General features: G+C 40.7%; 1 protein-coding gene across 1 annotated transcript in view; it reads right to left on the reverse strand.

The window, feature by feature from the left end:
• Positions 1 to 209: 209 nt before the first annotated feature.
• TFCP2L1 (transcription factor CP2 like 1) overlaps positions 210 to 16,278 on the reverse strand; it is a 38,481-nt gene continuing 22,412 nt past the window's right edge. The window contains exons 7-15 of the mRNA XM_087732210.1: positions 15,305 to 15,415; positions 13,481 to 13,572; positions 12,019 to 12,067; positions 11,829 to 11,922; positions 10,840 to 10,930; positions 10,068 to 10,168; positions 8,930 to 9,072; positions 6,783 to 6,834; positions 210 to 6,337 (exon numbers count right to left, since the gene is read on the reverse strand). Of these exons, the coding sequence (XP_087588336.1) occupies positions 6,300 to 6,337; positions 6,783 to 6,834; positions 8,930 to 9,072; positions 10,068 to 10,168; positions 10,840 to 10,930; positions 11,829 to 11,922; positions 12,019 to 12,067; positions 13,481 to 13,572; positions 15,305 to 15,415 (771 nt within the window). The 3' untranslated portion in view covers positions 210 to 6,299. The remainder of the gene's footprint in view (positions 6,338 to 6,782; positions 6,835 to 8,929; positions 9,073 to 10,067; positions 10,169 to 10,839; positions 10,931 to 11,828; positions 11,923 to 12,018; positions 12,068 to 13,480; positions 13,573 to 15,304; positions 15,416 to 16,278) is intronic.

A 16,278-nucleotide genomic window follows, 5' to 3' on the forward strand; every position in this document is an offset into this window, starting at 1 on the left:
TGCATTGTGCTGCAAAAAATGAAGTCAGTCCCAACACAAAGAAAACGCTGCAGGACATTTGGCTACGGCTGATGTTCTCTCAGTTTGCAAACTCCAATCCCACCGATTTCGAGAGGGTGCCCAGCACCTTACAGCTGTGCGCCAAGGAGGAGCCGATGCCGAGGTTCTCCTGCGCCCACCCATGCCAAGCAAAGCAGAGACGAAACCCGTGCTTCTTACAAACAGGTTTATTTGCATTTTGACTGGAGCACAGATTCCCGATACAGATTTCTTCTGCACAACAGTACAAGAGCCAGTGCAAAATATGCTTTTTTTTTATTCATGTACAAAAAACCCAAAAACCAACAAATGAAAAGACAAAGAGTGTGGCAGTATTTACTCACAACTGGTATGCCTCAGCCTCCCATCAACCCACCTCCACTCACCCTCGCCCGTCACGCTGACCTCGTGGTCAGCATCGCCCATCTCGAATGGCTGCATTGTCAGTGAAGAGAGGTAACTCCCCTAGCCCTGTGAAAGATAAACACTCACCCCAAGCAAACTGGGACAACAGCAGGCTACTTTAAAAAGTTGGACACACCAGCTGCTCACCAATGCGTCCCCCCACAGGGAGAAGAATTTTGAGGGAATGGCAAAAAAAAAAAAAAAGGTACAAATCAGAAATGCACAAAAACTTAGGCACCAGCTTAACCCATTTTTTTTTAAACAGAGGAAAGGATCTTAAGATACACCTCCAGTCTACCTTCTCATATTCACCCACAGTAGTGATGATCAAGGCCAAACAAACACTCCCCACTTTGAGTACCCTGTGCTGTCAAACAGATTATAATATTAAGAAAATATTTCTATTAGTAGCATAAACTTAAACCATTTCATAACTGGAGAAGAAAGAGAAGCTACAGTCTGAATACAAGTATTTCTTTGAGAACAGTCAAAAACAAAACCAGAAACAAACAAAAAAAAAATCTGTCCCAGTCATCCACCCGATGATTGTTCGAATTACAGCCAATGCTTAAGCAATACAACATTCAGCTAGGGAAGTCATCGTATGATTGTTCTGCTTAGGGAATAGCTCTTACTAGTTTACAAAGCATTGGGCAATCTATTTCTCTTTTACTCTAACTAATTTTCAGAAGCTGCAATATAGAACTGCAGTGTTAGTGCAAGAATATGCTCGTCTTCACCAAGGCCTGGGATTTATATTGTAGAAATTCATCAAATTTACATCACTCCAAGTGTACCATGTCCAAATCACCTAGAGTCATTATTACGGACTTTTACATTTCTACCCAAGGAATGGCTGGGTTTCGAAGCTTGATCAACCAGAGTCTTTTACATTGAACTGCAATTAAACAAAGCAGAGTACCAGTTAAAGCCAAAGAACACAAGTACTCAGCACATATATGTTTTGATACAGTACGGTATGTATGTGTGTATATATATATATGCATAAATATGTATATGTTACATTATAAGGAGAATGCCATTCAGGAATGCCATTCTCAACTGCAAGAATCCTATTACCACCTGCAAATCTTGAAACTTCAGCCCATTAAATTTCACACCAAGACAATGAGAACTCCAATATTTTCCAGATTGAATTATTATTTCTATTTCAGCCAATTAACCAAGCAGGGCCAGCTGAAAGAACAGAAACTTTAATTTTAGTAACACCAGTTCTGCCACCTCAAGCAGATGGCACAAATTTCTATCACCAGATTATTTGCCCCTTCCCTGCCCTGCAGTTGTGTATCATGGTCATTTCTGAGTTCTCAGACCATCACCAGAGTCGTACTAACTGATCTGTATCAATTTGTTCAGTTGCCAGAGAAAATGCCACAATGTTTGAAAGAATTTCAAACAGCCAGTACAGTTCTCACGAGAACATAGCAGTACTGGCTGGAGTCATATTGTTTTTAATCATGTAATGGTTCTGCCTTTTACCAGCAAGCCCACTTCTACTCATGGTGGCTGTCACCATATGTACAACCTAAGAATTGGACAGTTTGGGATACCATACTATTCATTGTAATCCTAAAACCCAGAGCTTATAAAGGTCTGCTGTACAAATTTCACATATAGAGCTGAAAAAAGTCCCATTTAAATAACTTTGAGCAGGAGGTTTCATTTGTTACTTTTTTAAAAAGAAACAGGAGCAACAACAACAACAAAAAAGGCAAGAATAAATGTAACAGGCACTTAAGAGCAAAGTAAATGCAAAACCCCTTTGGATATTTAGATGAGGGGGAGCTACTCACCCCCCCCCCCCCCTTGCCTTTAGCCTATCTAGAATTTAGACATCTAGCCCAAACTAATCATTTGTGCTTCCTCCAGTCTTGAGGAGACAAAAGCTTCCTTCTGGAAGCTGTCACATCCTCAAATAGGGCAAATGAGTCTCCAGGAATGGCAGACCCTCTGCAACCACAGGGAGAGTCTAAGCAGTTAGCTACGTTACCTGCCACTTACACAGGTGAGACAAGTCTCTCTCTCTCACTCTTCACATAAGCCACTAACATAAATCCTGAAGGCTTTGCTTGGTTCCTGCATGGAGAAACTCACCAGCTTCAACAGGGCAAGGGTTTGCTTTTGTGTTTTTGGGAGGCAGAGGGGAAGGTTGGTCGGCAGTCCAATCTCACACCAACGTTGCTCTGACCACTTGCACTAGCCGCTCAGCCACGATGGTTCATGGCCAGTTTGCCCACGTACAACCACCTGTTGGTTACGCAGCATCAGGCAACAAGGGCAAAGGGTGCAACATGTTTTCCTAACACCCAGAGATGCGTCTCAGTCTACACCTGCCTCAAGGCAGGCAGCGGAGGGGGAGGTGCTGATCTCCTCTCTGTGGTGACCAGCGATAGGACACGAGGAAATGGAATGAAGCTGTGTCAGGGCAAGTTCAGATGGGACATTAAAAAAAGGTTCTTCACAGAGAGGGTGGTCGGTTACTGGAACAGGCTCCCCAGGGAAGTGGTCACGGCACCAAGCCTGTCAGAGTTCAAGAAGCATCTGGACAACACTCTTAGTCATATGGTTTAGTTTTAGGTAGTCCTGCGAGGAGCAGGGAGTTGGACTCAGTGATCCTTATGGGTTTCTTCCAACTCGAGGTATTCTATGATTCTAAGTTGAAGTAACTTGACATTCTCCTAGACACCAAACTAGCTGTGCTGCCTCTTCATGGGCATGTATGTTACTGAGCACAATCCTCCAAATTTCTGCTGGGACTAGAGAGGTTCAATGAGGGCTAGAACTACTCTGTCAGGTAAGCATAGGTCTTACACACACATTAAAGTTATACAGCTTTACAAACAGGCTAACATAGATGTAACAGTAGACCCCACCTAGTAGGACAGTATTTATAATCTATGTGATTGCTTACTCTGGTACACCTTCTTACAGCAGGGAAAGGAGAACAAGATATATTGTCAAATTCACCCACATATCAGTATAAGATTATTTGAATTTCAAAAATCTAACAAGGCCCTATCAGAGAGTTATTTTTTTTGTTCAAAATTAATCAAGCACGTGCTACTGAAACACTATGAGGAGTTTTGCATGTAATTCCTTATGGGAAAGATTTGGTTTTTAAATAATCAAGAACAAGTTATATTTTCTTTTAAATAAGCAAACAGTTCTTTGTCCCTAACTCTGGGAGCAAAGCTATCTCTATCCTTTCTTCACACTGCTGTGTTTCAGTATTGCTATGTCCCCTGAATTACAGGGCTATCGCATGTAAGGGGATACGGTACAGGCTATACTCATGGCAACTTCAAGATCTTTTTTAAACCATTCTCACCAGGTCAGATTCGCCTCTCTGAATTGCATGCCAACAACCACCACACCAGATATTAGGCCAGTACTACAGAACAGGATGAAAAAGCACAGCCAACATGCATCTTCTAAAGTACTTTCCACAAAATAAACCAAACAGCTCCTGATACACAGGGGCACGTTGGTCCCACCTACTCACAAACACAGCTAGAATTTATTCCCTGTTTTGGAAGGCAGCTGTAACTGTGTGGTCACAACCTGGATGCCTCAGTGCCCAGGGCCAGGGGCTCCCCAGCTGCCCCCCTCCACGTGCACAGCGGTGCAGAGCAGGTTGCAGAGCCAGGGAGGCAACACCGGCACCAAGGCAGGGTTGAGCTTGACATGGCCTCACCTTCCTCTCAAAAAGATGGTGTTTCCCATCATCCACAAAGGCATATCTTCCCCCAAAGCTCCCCCCAGCTTCCCTGTCTGACCTCCCTCACTCCAGGAGACCATCTACAACTTCCTCATCTACACAACCTGGTCCTCAATAAAGAAGCTTCAAGCTCCTTCACTTCAGGGGGACGAATCACCATGTCCCAAAGACTGGGCATCCTTTTTGGGGAAACACTACAATTCATGTAGCATCTAGGACAGCAAGTTGAGCAAGATCGTGCCTAAGTAGGCAATGTTACTCAATTAGCTGAGTTGGCTGAAGGTTTTCCCATTGTAACACGATTTTTCTATTCTAGTATTATTTTTGTTGTAAAAAAAAAAATCAGTGGGGATGGGTGGGGTTTTTTGCGCAAAACTTCATGCTTTTAATGAAAAAAAGGTTGCTTTTCTCAACATTTTGCTGTTTATTTCTGTTGGGAAAACTTGAAACACATCGTTTTTGTCAGAGAAATATCGGTCCGTGTCTGTCTGAATTCCTCCAGTGTCAGCTGGGAGCTGTAATTCATGGGCTCCATGTCCCCCTCTTTCCCAGAAGGCTGGGTTCCTGGGCACCCCTCCAGCCTTCATGACGCATTCCCCCTTTGACTAACCCATGGTAAGAGCATCATGGGATCTGTAACCCAGCCAAAGAGCTGGGCCCCAAGGGAGAACCGGCGCACAACGCACTTGAATGGTAATTTCTGAGGTCTGCAACAGTAGCTCAAACTGATGCTGCTTTAAGGGCCAAATGGATTTAATTAAACGTTTCCATTTCAAAAGCCTAGAACATTTTATTCAGCGTTTTCCAGCTGACCATTTCTCATTTTTTGAAAAATTTTCATTCCAGGAAAATTTTTGGTATTTCAGCTTTCCATCTCAATTCAGGATGAAATTAAATGTTCAAATATCAGCATTTGATGCTATATGGACATTCTGTTTGGGAAACAGCCTTATTAATTAGCTGCCAAAAGTGAAATGACTCCATCCATGCAAGAAGGGTGTGATCCAGTTTGCCTTTGACATCAGTGGAAGCCACTTTTTCAGCTTAGTGGAGCTTGGATGGAATCCCAAAAGACCAAGGGAGGGTGGAGTTGACCATAGTTGCAGATATCGGAAACAGGAGTCAAGAGTGAAATAGCAAGAATACAAGAAGCAGCAACTAAGATGATCTGTTACCTGGAATCAATCAAAACCCAGTTTTACTTACTTTAGTGAGTAACAGGAGGAAAAAATCATTAAGATTATAAAACCTAATTCCTAGTTACAGTAAAGATAGCAGTTAATCAATGTTTTGTAGAGTAGAATAAATCCATAGTATGAATTTGTCATGAGCTCTGTAACTTTCAATGTTCAAAACATTTCCTCAGAAAACCTTCATATATTCCATTCAAGGAGACTACTGTAAAGCTAAAGATATAATATGGTACTGAACTGCTTGCCTCAGGTTGTCTGTCCTCCCTCAAACTTCACAAAATTGTTCTGTTGGATTGGTATTACAGACGGACGAGGTCTCTGGACTTTGAGCACATCTACAGGTGGAAAGCAGCTAAGTGCGGACTTCCAGGGTTGACACTCTGGGTGAGGACTGGGCACCAAATCTATCCTCTGCATTGCCCAGTCTGTTTCTAGATTTAGCCCCAAGCCTTCCACCTCAAAGAGTAAAAGAGTCCCAGGGAGCCTATGTCCATCAGCAAAAGGGTGTGTGTTGAAAGCAAGAGAGCACTCAGAACAGTAAATAAATCAATTCACCCAACCATGAGGCATCTAGAGAACTGGTTTTTGTTTATCTTTCATTTCCCTTTAGTACAAAGCAGATGTTTCTAAGTAATAAGCAGAAGCCTCGACAATTTTTAAGACTGAAGAGGAAGGGAGGGAAGAAGAAACATGTACAAGCTTTGAGGATGTTCTCAGCTCCAGCTTCAAAAAAATCCAAAAACAAAACCACACACCACCGAAAATGTATATCTGTAAAAGCAAGTTTTTCCTTAAGCTCTTTGGTAATTCTTAGTTTATAGGAGTGTTTTATCCAGAAGAGTCTTCATGTTTCCAGTCTAGGTTGTAGCAATCTCAGTGAGGCACTAAATTTTAGGCTGTTAAAGTCTTTCTGTGCAGCACGGTCATTTTAAAATGATGTGGTAGCCATCATTGCTTTCAGCTGTAACAAAGAAGTGCAAAGCATTTTTTCATTGCTTTTAGAAAACAGCACAGATATAGAACTCCAGATTTTCTTCTTAGGTAGTTTGCAACAGTTTGTACTCTTGTTCCACAACCCATTCATGAAAATCAATGTTGAATATCTAGGTCAAAGCATTTATACAAAAAACCACAACATACTAACTGTCATCTTTTATCATTTTACTAGACGGTTTTCTGCTCATTTATGTCAGTGGTATCAGTGGATTTATGGATGTTTTATAACAGTGTAACTGAGAGGAAAGCATAGATCAATCATAGTGTAAGTTGATGCAACACCTTGACTTACACTAAATTAGATTATTTATCTTTTCAGGATAACAGCACTGAGTTTGTGATAACGTTTAGTGCAATTGAAAGGAGAAATTATCTTTAGAACTACATGTAACAGCAGCAGCAATACATACCTTTTAATGTGCTGATAACAAAACAAGATTCATCTTGGAAGTTTTGCACCATCTGAAGGGCAGGGCAGAAGGAAAAAAGCCAACACAAAATATTTTTAGCAATTTAATTCAGGTTTCTTTCAGTGACAGTATAGAATTTAGAGGAGAGTTATCAAACAACATTTAGTATCTAGTCCTACACAGTCCTGAGTAACCCTGCCCATAAGATTATTAAAGTACACGACTGAAAGGTCCTTGCAGCTGCTCATGTGCTCAAAAGAAACTTATAGTAAAGTGCTTGCCTGGAACTGATCTGGCTTGTTCAGCATTTTACCATCCCCTTTGCAGCTCATGATCCTGCAAGTTCTTACACCACTCCAGTTAGTCTATTAAAGAACATGCTCTTAATTGCTTTCAATGTAGGTATAATAGTTTAGACTGGACGAAGACAGTCCCTCTCCTAAAATCTAGCAATGGTAATACACACACACATTCAGCTGAACCATGAAGCTTCGTTGAGCTTAAATGGGCACCTGGGATAATATCTAGAGGTGGTCAGCCCTAAGAAATGGACTCCTTGCTGAATAAAGGAATACTGTTACTACAAAGACATCTCAGCAGTGTTCACCTGGTTATTTTGACCAGACATTAGTATAAATGCTGTGATTGCAAGAATCATTTACCTGTTTGTATTTTGTCAAGGCACAGGAATCTTAATGAAACTGCTATGAGAGGCAAGGCAGATCATGGGAAGCAAGATCAGTATCTAAAGCTATTTGAGTTATTCATGACCAACAACTAGATTTTCAGAACACATTCAGGTTCTAGTGAGCCCCCTAACTAAAGAGGTGAGTTAAGAGAGTCAGCTGACTTCAGATCCAATCTGAAATACTCATTTAAGCTTCATCATTAGTCAATGCTTCCTCCCATCTTAGAGCAGCTGTGTGGGACAGAGGAGGTGAATTACCTTCAAGAGGTGTCTCATACAGTTGGAGCAGATGATGGACACCTAACTTCAGAGGGCAGGTGACCATAACCTCTCTGATCAGTTCAGAAAACTCAGCTTTAAGCAAAAGCCTTCTCCTAGCTATTGAACATCATTCAAGTAGAGCACTTTCCAGCTGTAAGTTCTCCCACCAAATATCCTTTTCATCTTAGACTAATCTCCCTATTCTCTTTTGGGTTTAACATCCACCCCCTGCTCCTGCAAATCAAACTTCACTGGTCAGTCTGTGTGTCTGTGCCTGATGATGCATGAAGTACATTAATGGAGTGCCTCATTCTTGCCACTATAGTACTAGAACAAGAAAAAAATTATAAAAAAAAGCAATAGACATTGTTAATAATTGACTTAAATAAAGACTTAAAGCCTTATACCCAAGTTGGTTCAGGTAATTCCCCTACCAAGAGTTGCCTCCAAGCACTTTACATCCATAAAGCATCAAGGTTTCAGATTTAATCAGGCTGAAATAGCAAGGAGACTTAGGAATAAGCATTACAGCCTTGAATTTAGGCTCCAGTTGAGACCTATGCTCTGCTTCATTTGTTTTAACAATGTTTCTTATAAACGAAGCTCCTTAAGTGATTCTGGTGCATGAATGAGTAAGTAATTTAGTGGGGGAAAAAGAGGAAGAAGGGCAACTCACTATTAACCTGCAAGTTAATGGAATGGACTAAATTAAGCCGTCATATAATGGGACACAAACAGCTAGCAGAGGTCCATGAAATTATAGTGTGCACTTACACAGCACTGACTCAGACCCAGCGGCTGTAATCACTGGCCAAGATGTAAGACTAATTGCCCTAAAGATTTTCAAACTTGCCCTCTTTAGAAAACTTTCCTATTCAATTTTAAAGGTTCTCACTTTAGATCCTTACTTCAGAATTTGTTTAAGTAGCCAACATGAAAAGAAAATGACTGGTTTTGTTGTGTTTTGGTTTGTTTTTAAAAAAAAAAAACAAAACTCTTTTAGAAAGCAAAGATCTTAACACCACACCAAAATCAATGGTATGCATGAATGATTTGCTTTAAGTATTTGCTTTAACTTGTTGGGATTAGTAACCTTGCAAAGCTTCCTTGAAGATTCATTTCATAATTTAAAAGATCACTCTAACTTCAAGAAGTCAGACAACTGTTACAGCACTGACAGTTTGCATTAACTCCTTACCTCATTGCTCACTAATACATGGATCCCTGTGGGTCCTTGCCGATAGATTCGATTTATCTGCTGTGGAGAAATGCTGTACAAGTTTGCAATCTTCTCGATTAACTCCAGCGTGGTCAATTCTTCCAAGAAGATTGCATGATATACTGCAACAAGTTGAAAGCAATTACAGAATTACAGAGTAATTATAGAATAGCAACTACCGATAACACCAGGATGTTCAATATCAACAACCAAGGGTCAAATCTTGACAGCAGATAACAAGCTTAGTACCTTTAAAACAGCCCCCAAATATCCAGCTTGATGATTTGTAGAAAAATACCCAGTATTTGGACGCAGTGGGCAAATAAAGCACACGGCACTTTTGCCCAGAGGAAAACACAGCGACTAATGACAACATGTATCGTGGGGCACTGAAAAAAACACTCTCAAAGATGTTAATGGTTTTGGATAATCTACTTTTACCAATTTTGACATTTTAAAGTAGATCCAATTAAATAGTAAAACACATGATATGATGTTACACAAAAGTAGTATTTTATTAGATATTATCTCACTGACACCATAGGCACGAACTACAGACTACAATGCATCAAATAACTGTAGATGACAGTATTATTTTTTAAATCCAATCCAAATGGTAGAAACAACCAGGCAGAAAAGCTCTGCCTGGTTAATGCTACACACAAGAACTGAGGACAATCTCTATTCTCATTTGATTGTACATCATGTCATGAGGGATAGTTAAGAGCCATGAGTCCCCAAAAGCTTCGAACTTCCAAGAATTAGAATCTCACTTTAAGATGTACCGACCTTCCATTTCCCAGAATATTTTCAAACAAGCCATAGTCTAAAGAAAATTGTGGATGGGAAGGTAGTTTTTAATGCTATGGTCCCTATTAAGAACTGAATAGAGACTTTGCTGTGGCATTCTGCAAATAGCTTGTAAGTTGGGTCTGTTTCCCAGGCAGATAATACCAGTTGGAATCTGTAGCCCTGAAACTAACCAAGGTGTCAGAACTGGGATAAACTGGACCTCTTTAAACATGCAGCACACCAAGCTGTCCCACGTAGGAGCTCAGGCAGAAAGCAGCATTCTCACCAGATAAGTGTTTAACAAAATCCATACATAAAAACTTACCACAAAGACTGCCATCTCCATTTTCTCGTTTTTGGTGGAGATGGGACCTGTTTTGCTCTGGTTCTTGACAGACATAAATTGTCATCTTGGGCCTTACATTTCTATGGATTATTAAAAAACAGTAGTGAGTTATTTAGTAGATCTAACATTGTTCCAGTCAGCTAGCAAACACTGAGAGATGGAATCATTCAGGCTGTGCATAAATAACCAACTAAGGGATAGTCTTGATGCTGGTGACTAGATGTCTTGGGAGGTCTAGTAACAGCCCCCTGGGAGGTGGTGGTACCGTGTAGAGCACCTTAATCTCTTCAGGATCAGACAAGAATGAACAGTTTTCAGCACTTGCCAAACAGTTCATCATACCTGCCTTTACTGATTTGAATCCTGCCCAGCTGGAGAATTTATGTTATTGCCATATAAGTAAATTTAAGAGTCATTTGAGGCTCCAGGGGTTGGTTGGTTTGTTGTTTGTTACCTGTGATGGAGATGCAAGACAGGGTATGGTAGGCTGTGTCTCATATAAAGTGGATGGAAGCTATCAGCTGGTAGTAAATAAACCACTGGAGATCTACATGATGATGCTTCATTTTGGCAACATTTCTGAGCTGTGCTTGGATTTGAATACCATTGTGATCTCCAGCCTCTGAGATGACCTCTCTGAAGTGTTAAAAGGAGGTCTAAATGTTACAGCTCCAGGATTAACTTCTAGTTAACACTGAAATTATCAAAGGATGCTGCCATAACAAAAAAATAGGAAGGAAGACGTACAAACCTTCCTTTGATTGCATTAAAGAGCCGAATTCCATCAGCAGGCCCACAGATTTGAACAAAATCTTCTTTGGACATCTTCAGTAAGTCAGCACCTACATATTTCAAATTGATTTTTTTTCAGAAGTTAAGCAAATCTTAGCTTCCAAATTGTGTGTATGGGCAGCAGGAAAGGGCAGGGGGAGAGAATCCACAAAGCTAATCAGACAGATTTGCCTAGAGAAGTTGCAAATTCAGAGAGGTGTACACTGCAAATCAATCACTGTGAAACAGAGACCTAGAAGCTGCCAAAAGAGGAGTGCTGCACTGGAAGATATTCTAGCCAACTCGGACACAAGCTAGACATCTAACATTGGCCATTAAATGGCCCAGTTTTCTCTAACTGCCACGTTCACCAGGTTTAATCATGTTGCAAGTCAGATAGAGGCTCCTCAAGGTTTCAACACCTTTAACAACTCCCCCTTCCACCATCTTACTGCTGTGTACAACTACCTAATGGGAGGGTACAGTGAAGATGGAGCTGCAGATGGAGCCAGACTCTTCTCAAAGGTGCACAGGGACAGGATGAGAGGCAGCAGAGAAAAGATGGAAGATGGGAAACACTGATTAGGTATAAGGAAAAACTTTTTCACTGTGAGAGCAGTCAAGTATTTGAAGAGGTTGCTTAGAGAGATGACGTTGTTGGATTTCCAACCTTGGAGATACTCAAACACAACTGCACAAGGCCCTGGACTTGCTTCAAGCAGGGGGGTTGCACCTAATGAATTCAGGAAGTCCCTTCCATCTTAACTTATTCTCTTCCATCTTAACTTATACTATATTTCTACAAACTGTTTTGGCAAATGCTAACTAATCTAGAACAAAAGAACAACCACACTGGATCAGACCAGTGATCCCATCAACAGTGGCCAGCAGCAGATGCTATTGATATGAAGCATGAGCTGCACTTACAAAAGAGAATAACGACAAAATAATTGGACTGTTTAAACTCACCCGAAAAACTTGAGAAGAGTCTACAGAATGGAGAGAACCTATTACGATGAAGCCACTGCTGGGCATCTTGAATAGAAGCAGAAGGAAGGAGATGCTACATTGCAAAAAGAATAAGAAGGTCTTGAAATGAACTGTTCACCAGTGTCCTAAAAAAGAAAAGCACCACATTAACATGATCTCAAGTACTTACATCATTGCTGGGAGGCAGGAGCTCCACTTGGTGGGTTGGAGAACTGTTGCTAAAAAAAATTATATAAAGTTGGAAGAGAAAAAAAACATTATTTTAAATTTTACATTGCATTGTCCATCTTCTTCCCCCTCCTCCATTTGACTCAACTGTCACAAATTACATACCAACTTGGCTTTTTTCTCTATCAGATTTTTAAAAAGGTGTCCAAAAAGTGGACCAAGAAAAGAAAAAAAAAAAAAATATCAAAAAAAACCCCAAAAAAACCTCTACTTGAGCCTTTTGTTGGTCAGTTGAGGTCCTACTCAACACTGAGAGAAAGACTCAGTTCTGACCTCATTCAAGCTTTTCCATACAGGTGACTCACTAATGTGATGCCATCAAAGCAAGGAAGTTGTGACCAACTAGTGTAGCTGAACTGAAACATTCTATGAGCCAGAGATCCTCTAACTAAATCCACTCTCTAATAATGATTCTTTGCAAAAAATTAATAAAGAACCTTGTAGTTCAAACCTGGTCTTATTTTAAACATAGTAGATCTCAATTTAACTATATTAGACAAAACCACATTTCCACTAAACTCTCTCAAAACATAGACAGGACTTTAACACATCAAGGATTTTTCCAAAGAGTTAATAATCTATCATTGGAAGAAAATGCTCAAAAGATCTCTCTACTAACACCAATTTTTGTCATTTCAGTGTTTGTCCTTATTCATAGGTTGAGGTTGCTCATTGAAAATTTGTGATACAACATTGATTAATTAATGAGTGGGAAGGTGACAAGGCTGTAGAGTCCTAGAGGAGGAAAAGAAAGGCCTGTGCCAAATTCCTACAGGAAAATATGTTGCAGAGAGGACTCAAAAGTACTAAGGGACTGTGCTGTGTATTTCTGTCATCAGCTATCATCTTGGGTGTTTCTTTGTGATGGCTATATTAATGAATTAAACATGCCTTCTGTTAATTCTTTGTTCTGAAATGGCTTCTCAGAACCCAGGCTGTTTTGCTCCAGACAGGCTTTCTTTAAATCCCATTCAACTGGGAATTCAGCACCCCAAACCAACTCAAGACAGAAAGGAAGGAAGAAATACCAACTCTGAAGAGGTACTGAAGGCTGAAAGCCTCTAACACTCTTGTCAGAAGATACTGGGAATTGCTGGTACAGGACATGGTGTGTTCTCTGACCCCTACAGAAGAGTAAGAGAGGAAATTCACGGCAGAAATTGCCTTGGTGGTCCTCTGATGCTCACCTCCCATAAGCAGTGAACATACGAATAGTACTCTGCATTACAGGGAATTCCTGGCTGGAATATCTTAAAAGTCTTTGTGGGAAATATTTTCCCCTTTCTAGGAAGGGTGGTCCTTGACCTCTTCTTCCAGGGTATGAAATGCATGGACACACAAAACGCATGCACACAAAGGCTACCGTATCAACAGGAAAGATAAAGCATTTATTTGTTACATACCCATCTCCAAGGTTGAAGCTGTTGGGAGAACTGTTGTAGCTTGGAGATGGAGCATTGTTCATTTGATAAGGCACATCTGGCCAGGGAGAGCACTGTTGGAAGAAAGGCAGCGGGGATACTTTCATAAGGATGGAAATAAAGGATTCAATTCTCCTCTCATACCACATTCATGCTGTTGCCACGCCACTAACTTCAGCTCATCACTCCTGCTGGGAGGAGGAGACGGGCCATGGATTTTCTACGCTGCTCTCCAAGCGGGCTGTCAGGGGGCCAGATTGGTTCCAGTTGTGCATTCCACATTTCTCCCATTTCACAAAGCCTGTCCCCAAATAACATTGGGCCAAAGTGTGCACAGCTGTAAGTCAGAGCAACGCCAGTGTCAACTCAGACTGAAGGCAGCAATGATACAGAAATACCCCTGGTCTCAATTATAAATCCCTAATTAAATCCAGGCAAGAGTGACAAATACGCTCCAGTGGCATTGCTTCAGGTTTATACCAGTGAAAGAGGAGAATTTGAACCAGCCTGTTAAAACCTCTGGCTATTAGTCAAAGAGCTCGAGTTATAAATGGGTATTACAGGGAGAAAATTTAAGATAGATGGACAGACATGAAGTCTTCACAAATATAGGTCAAACTCCATATTCTGCTACAGTAGTGTAAAACCAGAGTAACCCAGCTAGAATTGGTGACTCTGTTCTGAATTTAAGCCACTGTAATCAGCAGGAGAAATCTAGCCCTGTGGAACGCCCCACCATTAAGAGCTCAAGAAAATGCTCTGTAGTATCTTTGTTTGCAATGATAAAAAGAAGACAAGCATAGCTTTGGAGTTTTATCATCTCCACAAATACTAGCAAATATTTTATCATCTCCACAAGCACTAGCAAATATTTAACTCTTTGGCAACCCACATTTCCCCATGCAATATGTCAAAGTGCATCAGAGCTCATAGGAAGAGTTTGGGATCTGCCAACTCAGCAGAATTAAGTCTGTGTACACAAGAGCCTTGTTAACAACCACCACGTTGAATTAGAAAACATGCTGGTCACTCCTGGCAACTTGAGGAAAATTGAGTGGGAGGGACTGGATCTCACAAACAGGAAGTTTATTTAAATTAAGAAAACCCCCTCATTTTTTAGAAGTCCAGCAAGCCACTTCAAAAGAACAAGAACTAAATCAAGCAACAAAATATTCCCATAGGGAGACGGAACAGCACTTTTAAACCACTGTCTTGAGTCCTGTTGCTTAGTAATTCTGCAGCCTGAGGTAAGCTTATATATACATCTTAGTAATGGCACGGAGGGCTAGAAACACATACATCTCAACACCAGATGCATCAGAACATAAGACATTCAAGATATTCCTAGAGTGCAAGCCAGAGATCTAGTATGTACTAGTAGCCTCATAGGCACATTCATAGAAAAACAGATTAATAATTCAATCAGACAGCCTATTCATCTGTTCAAGTGCCCCATCTCCAACATGAGCTTTTGCCAGACAGTTCTGAAGAAAATACCTCATACAAGCAGCATCTAAGTGCCATGACAAGTGCCCAGGAGCACGGCAGAAGATAGAGAAAATGCTTCTTTTAAAGCTAGGCTGTTAAGGATTGATTTATACCCTGAAATATAAGAAACTTTGGCATCTTTTATAAACTTCAACAGTGAGAGACATTTTATAATTTCACTCAGGTCTCCGTTTCAGTCAGATCTGGGCATACGTGTCTCCAACAAGACAATCTCCAAGGCTCAGTTAGACTGCATTTTCTCTCAAATCTATCTCCCAACATGCTGAAGCAGTACAACATGTATCTAAAACGCTTTACCTCTGTGAGAATAGTTGTCTCATAGGAAGGCTGATACTTCTCCTTCTCTTGGGTGGTCTTCTTCTCCATTTTTTCCCTGTCAGTCTTCTGTTTTCTGTCTGCTCCTTTAGGCTATAAGCACAAGCACAAGCTTTCCCTTATGCCAAGTATTACAAGTTTGGAGACAGAGGCCAACAGATTTTTTTTTCTAATCTGTTCACAAAAGTCTCCTTTAGATTTATGGGGACTCTACATATGGAACAAGATCAGATCTGCATTTTCTAGACAAAAAAAAATTAGTCAAGCTCTCTACTGTTTCTATAACATCCCCCATTAATGCATATTGCAATTCCAAAATAGGCTGACCACGGTTCTGAGATTTGATACCAACTATTTCAGACCATGAGCCCCATGAGTTATGCACTTTGACTGGTATTTGTACCATCTCTCCAGGAACAGGAAAGACACTGCTCATGGGAGCAAGACTGGAGCAGCAGATCCTTTGAGAAAACAGGCCTATGAAAAGCTTGTTATTAAGTGACTACAGGTCTGCCATGCCCCAATTAAGAGCTTCAGAGATGAACAGAATCATCTTTCTCTCCTCCAGATAGCATGGAGAAGAACTCTGCTGCAACCAGCAAAGGGTATTTAAGATCTCCAAGACATACTCTCAGTGTTCATGGAGGACTGAATCAAAGAATCTGGAGATGCCCATACTGTCTTGATTGCCTAGGAGCACCAAAATACAATGAAAATCAATCAGTGTAATATGTTGACTCAAAATCACTTAAACCTACTGGTTCCCAATATTCCTGAGAAACTGGACCATATTTTGTATAGTTTGCAATACATATCATCTTCAGGACACAAATTAATAAGGGTCAGTGCCTTCTAGAGACTACTTGTCTATATTACACAGAAATTTATTTTGTGCACTGATGCCTCTCCAATGGGTTTCTATTCCAACCAGTCGAGGTTTGGGTTGTTAGGGGGCT

Source organism: Nipponia nippon, unplaced genomic scaffold (assembly GCF_047370975.1).
Source record: "Nipponia nippon isolate SJK-2023a ecotype South Korea unplaced genomic scaffold, ASM4737097v1 scaffold_5, whole genome shotgun sequence".
In the NCBI taxonomy this organism is placed as follows: domain Eukaryota; kingdom Metazoa; phylum Chordata; class Aves; order Pelecaniformes; family Threskiornithidae; genus Nipponia; species Nipponia nippon.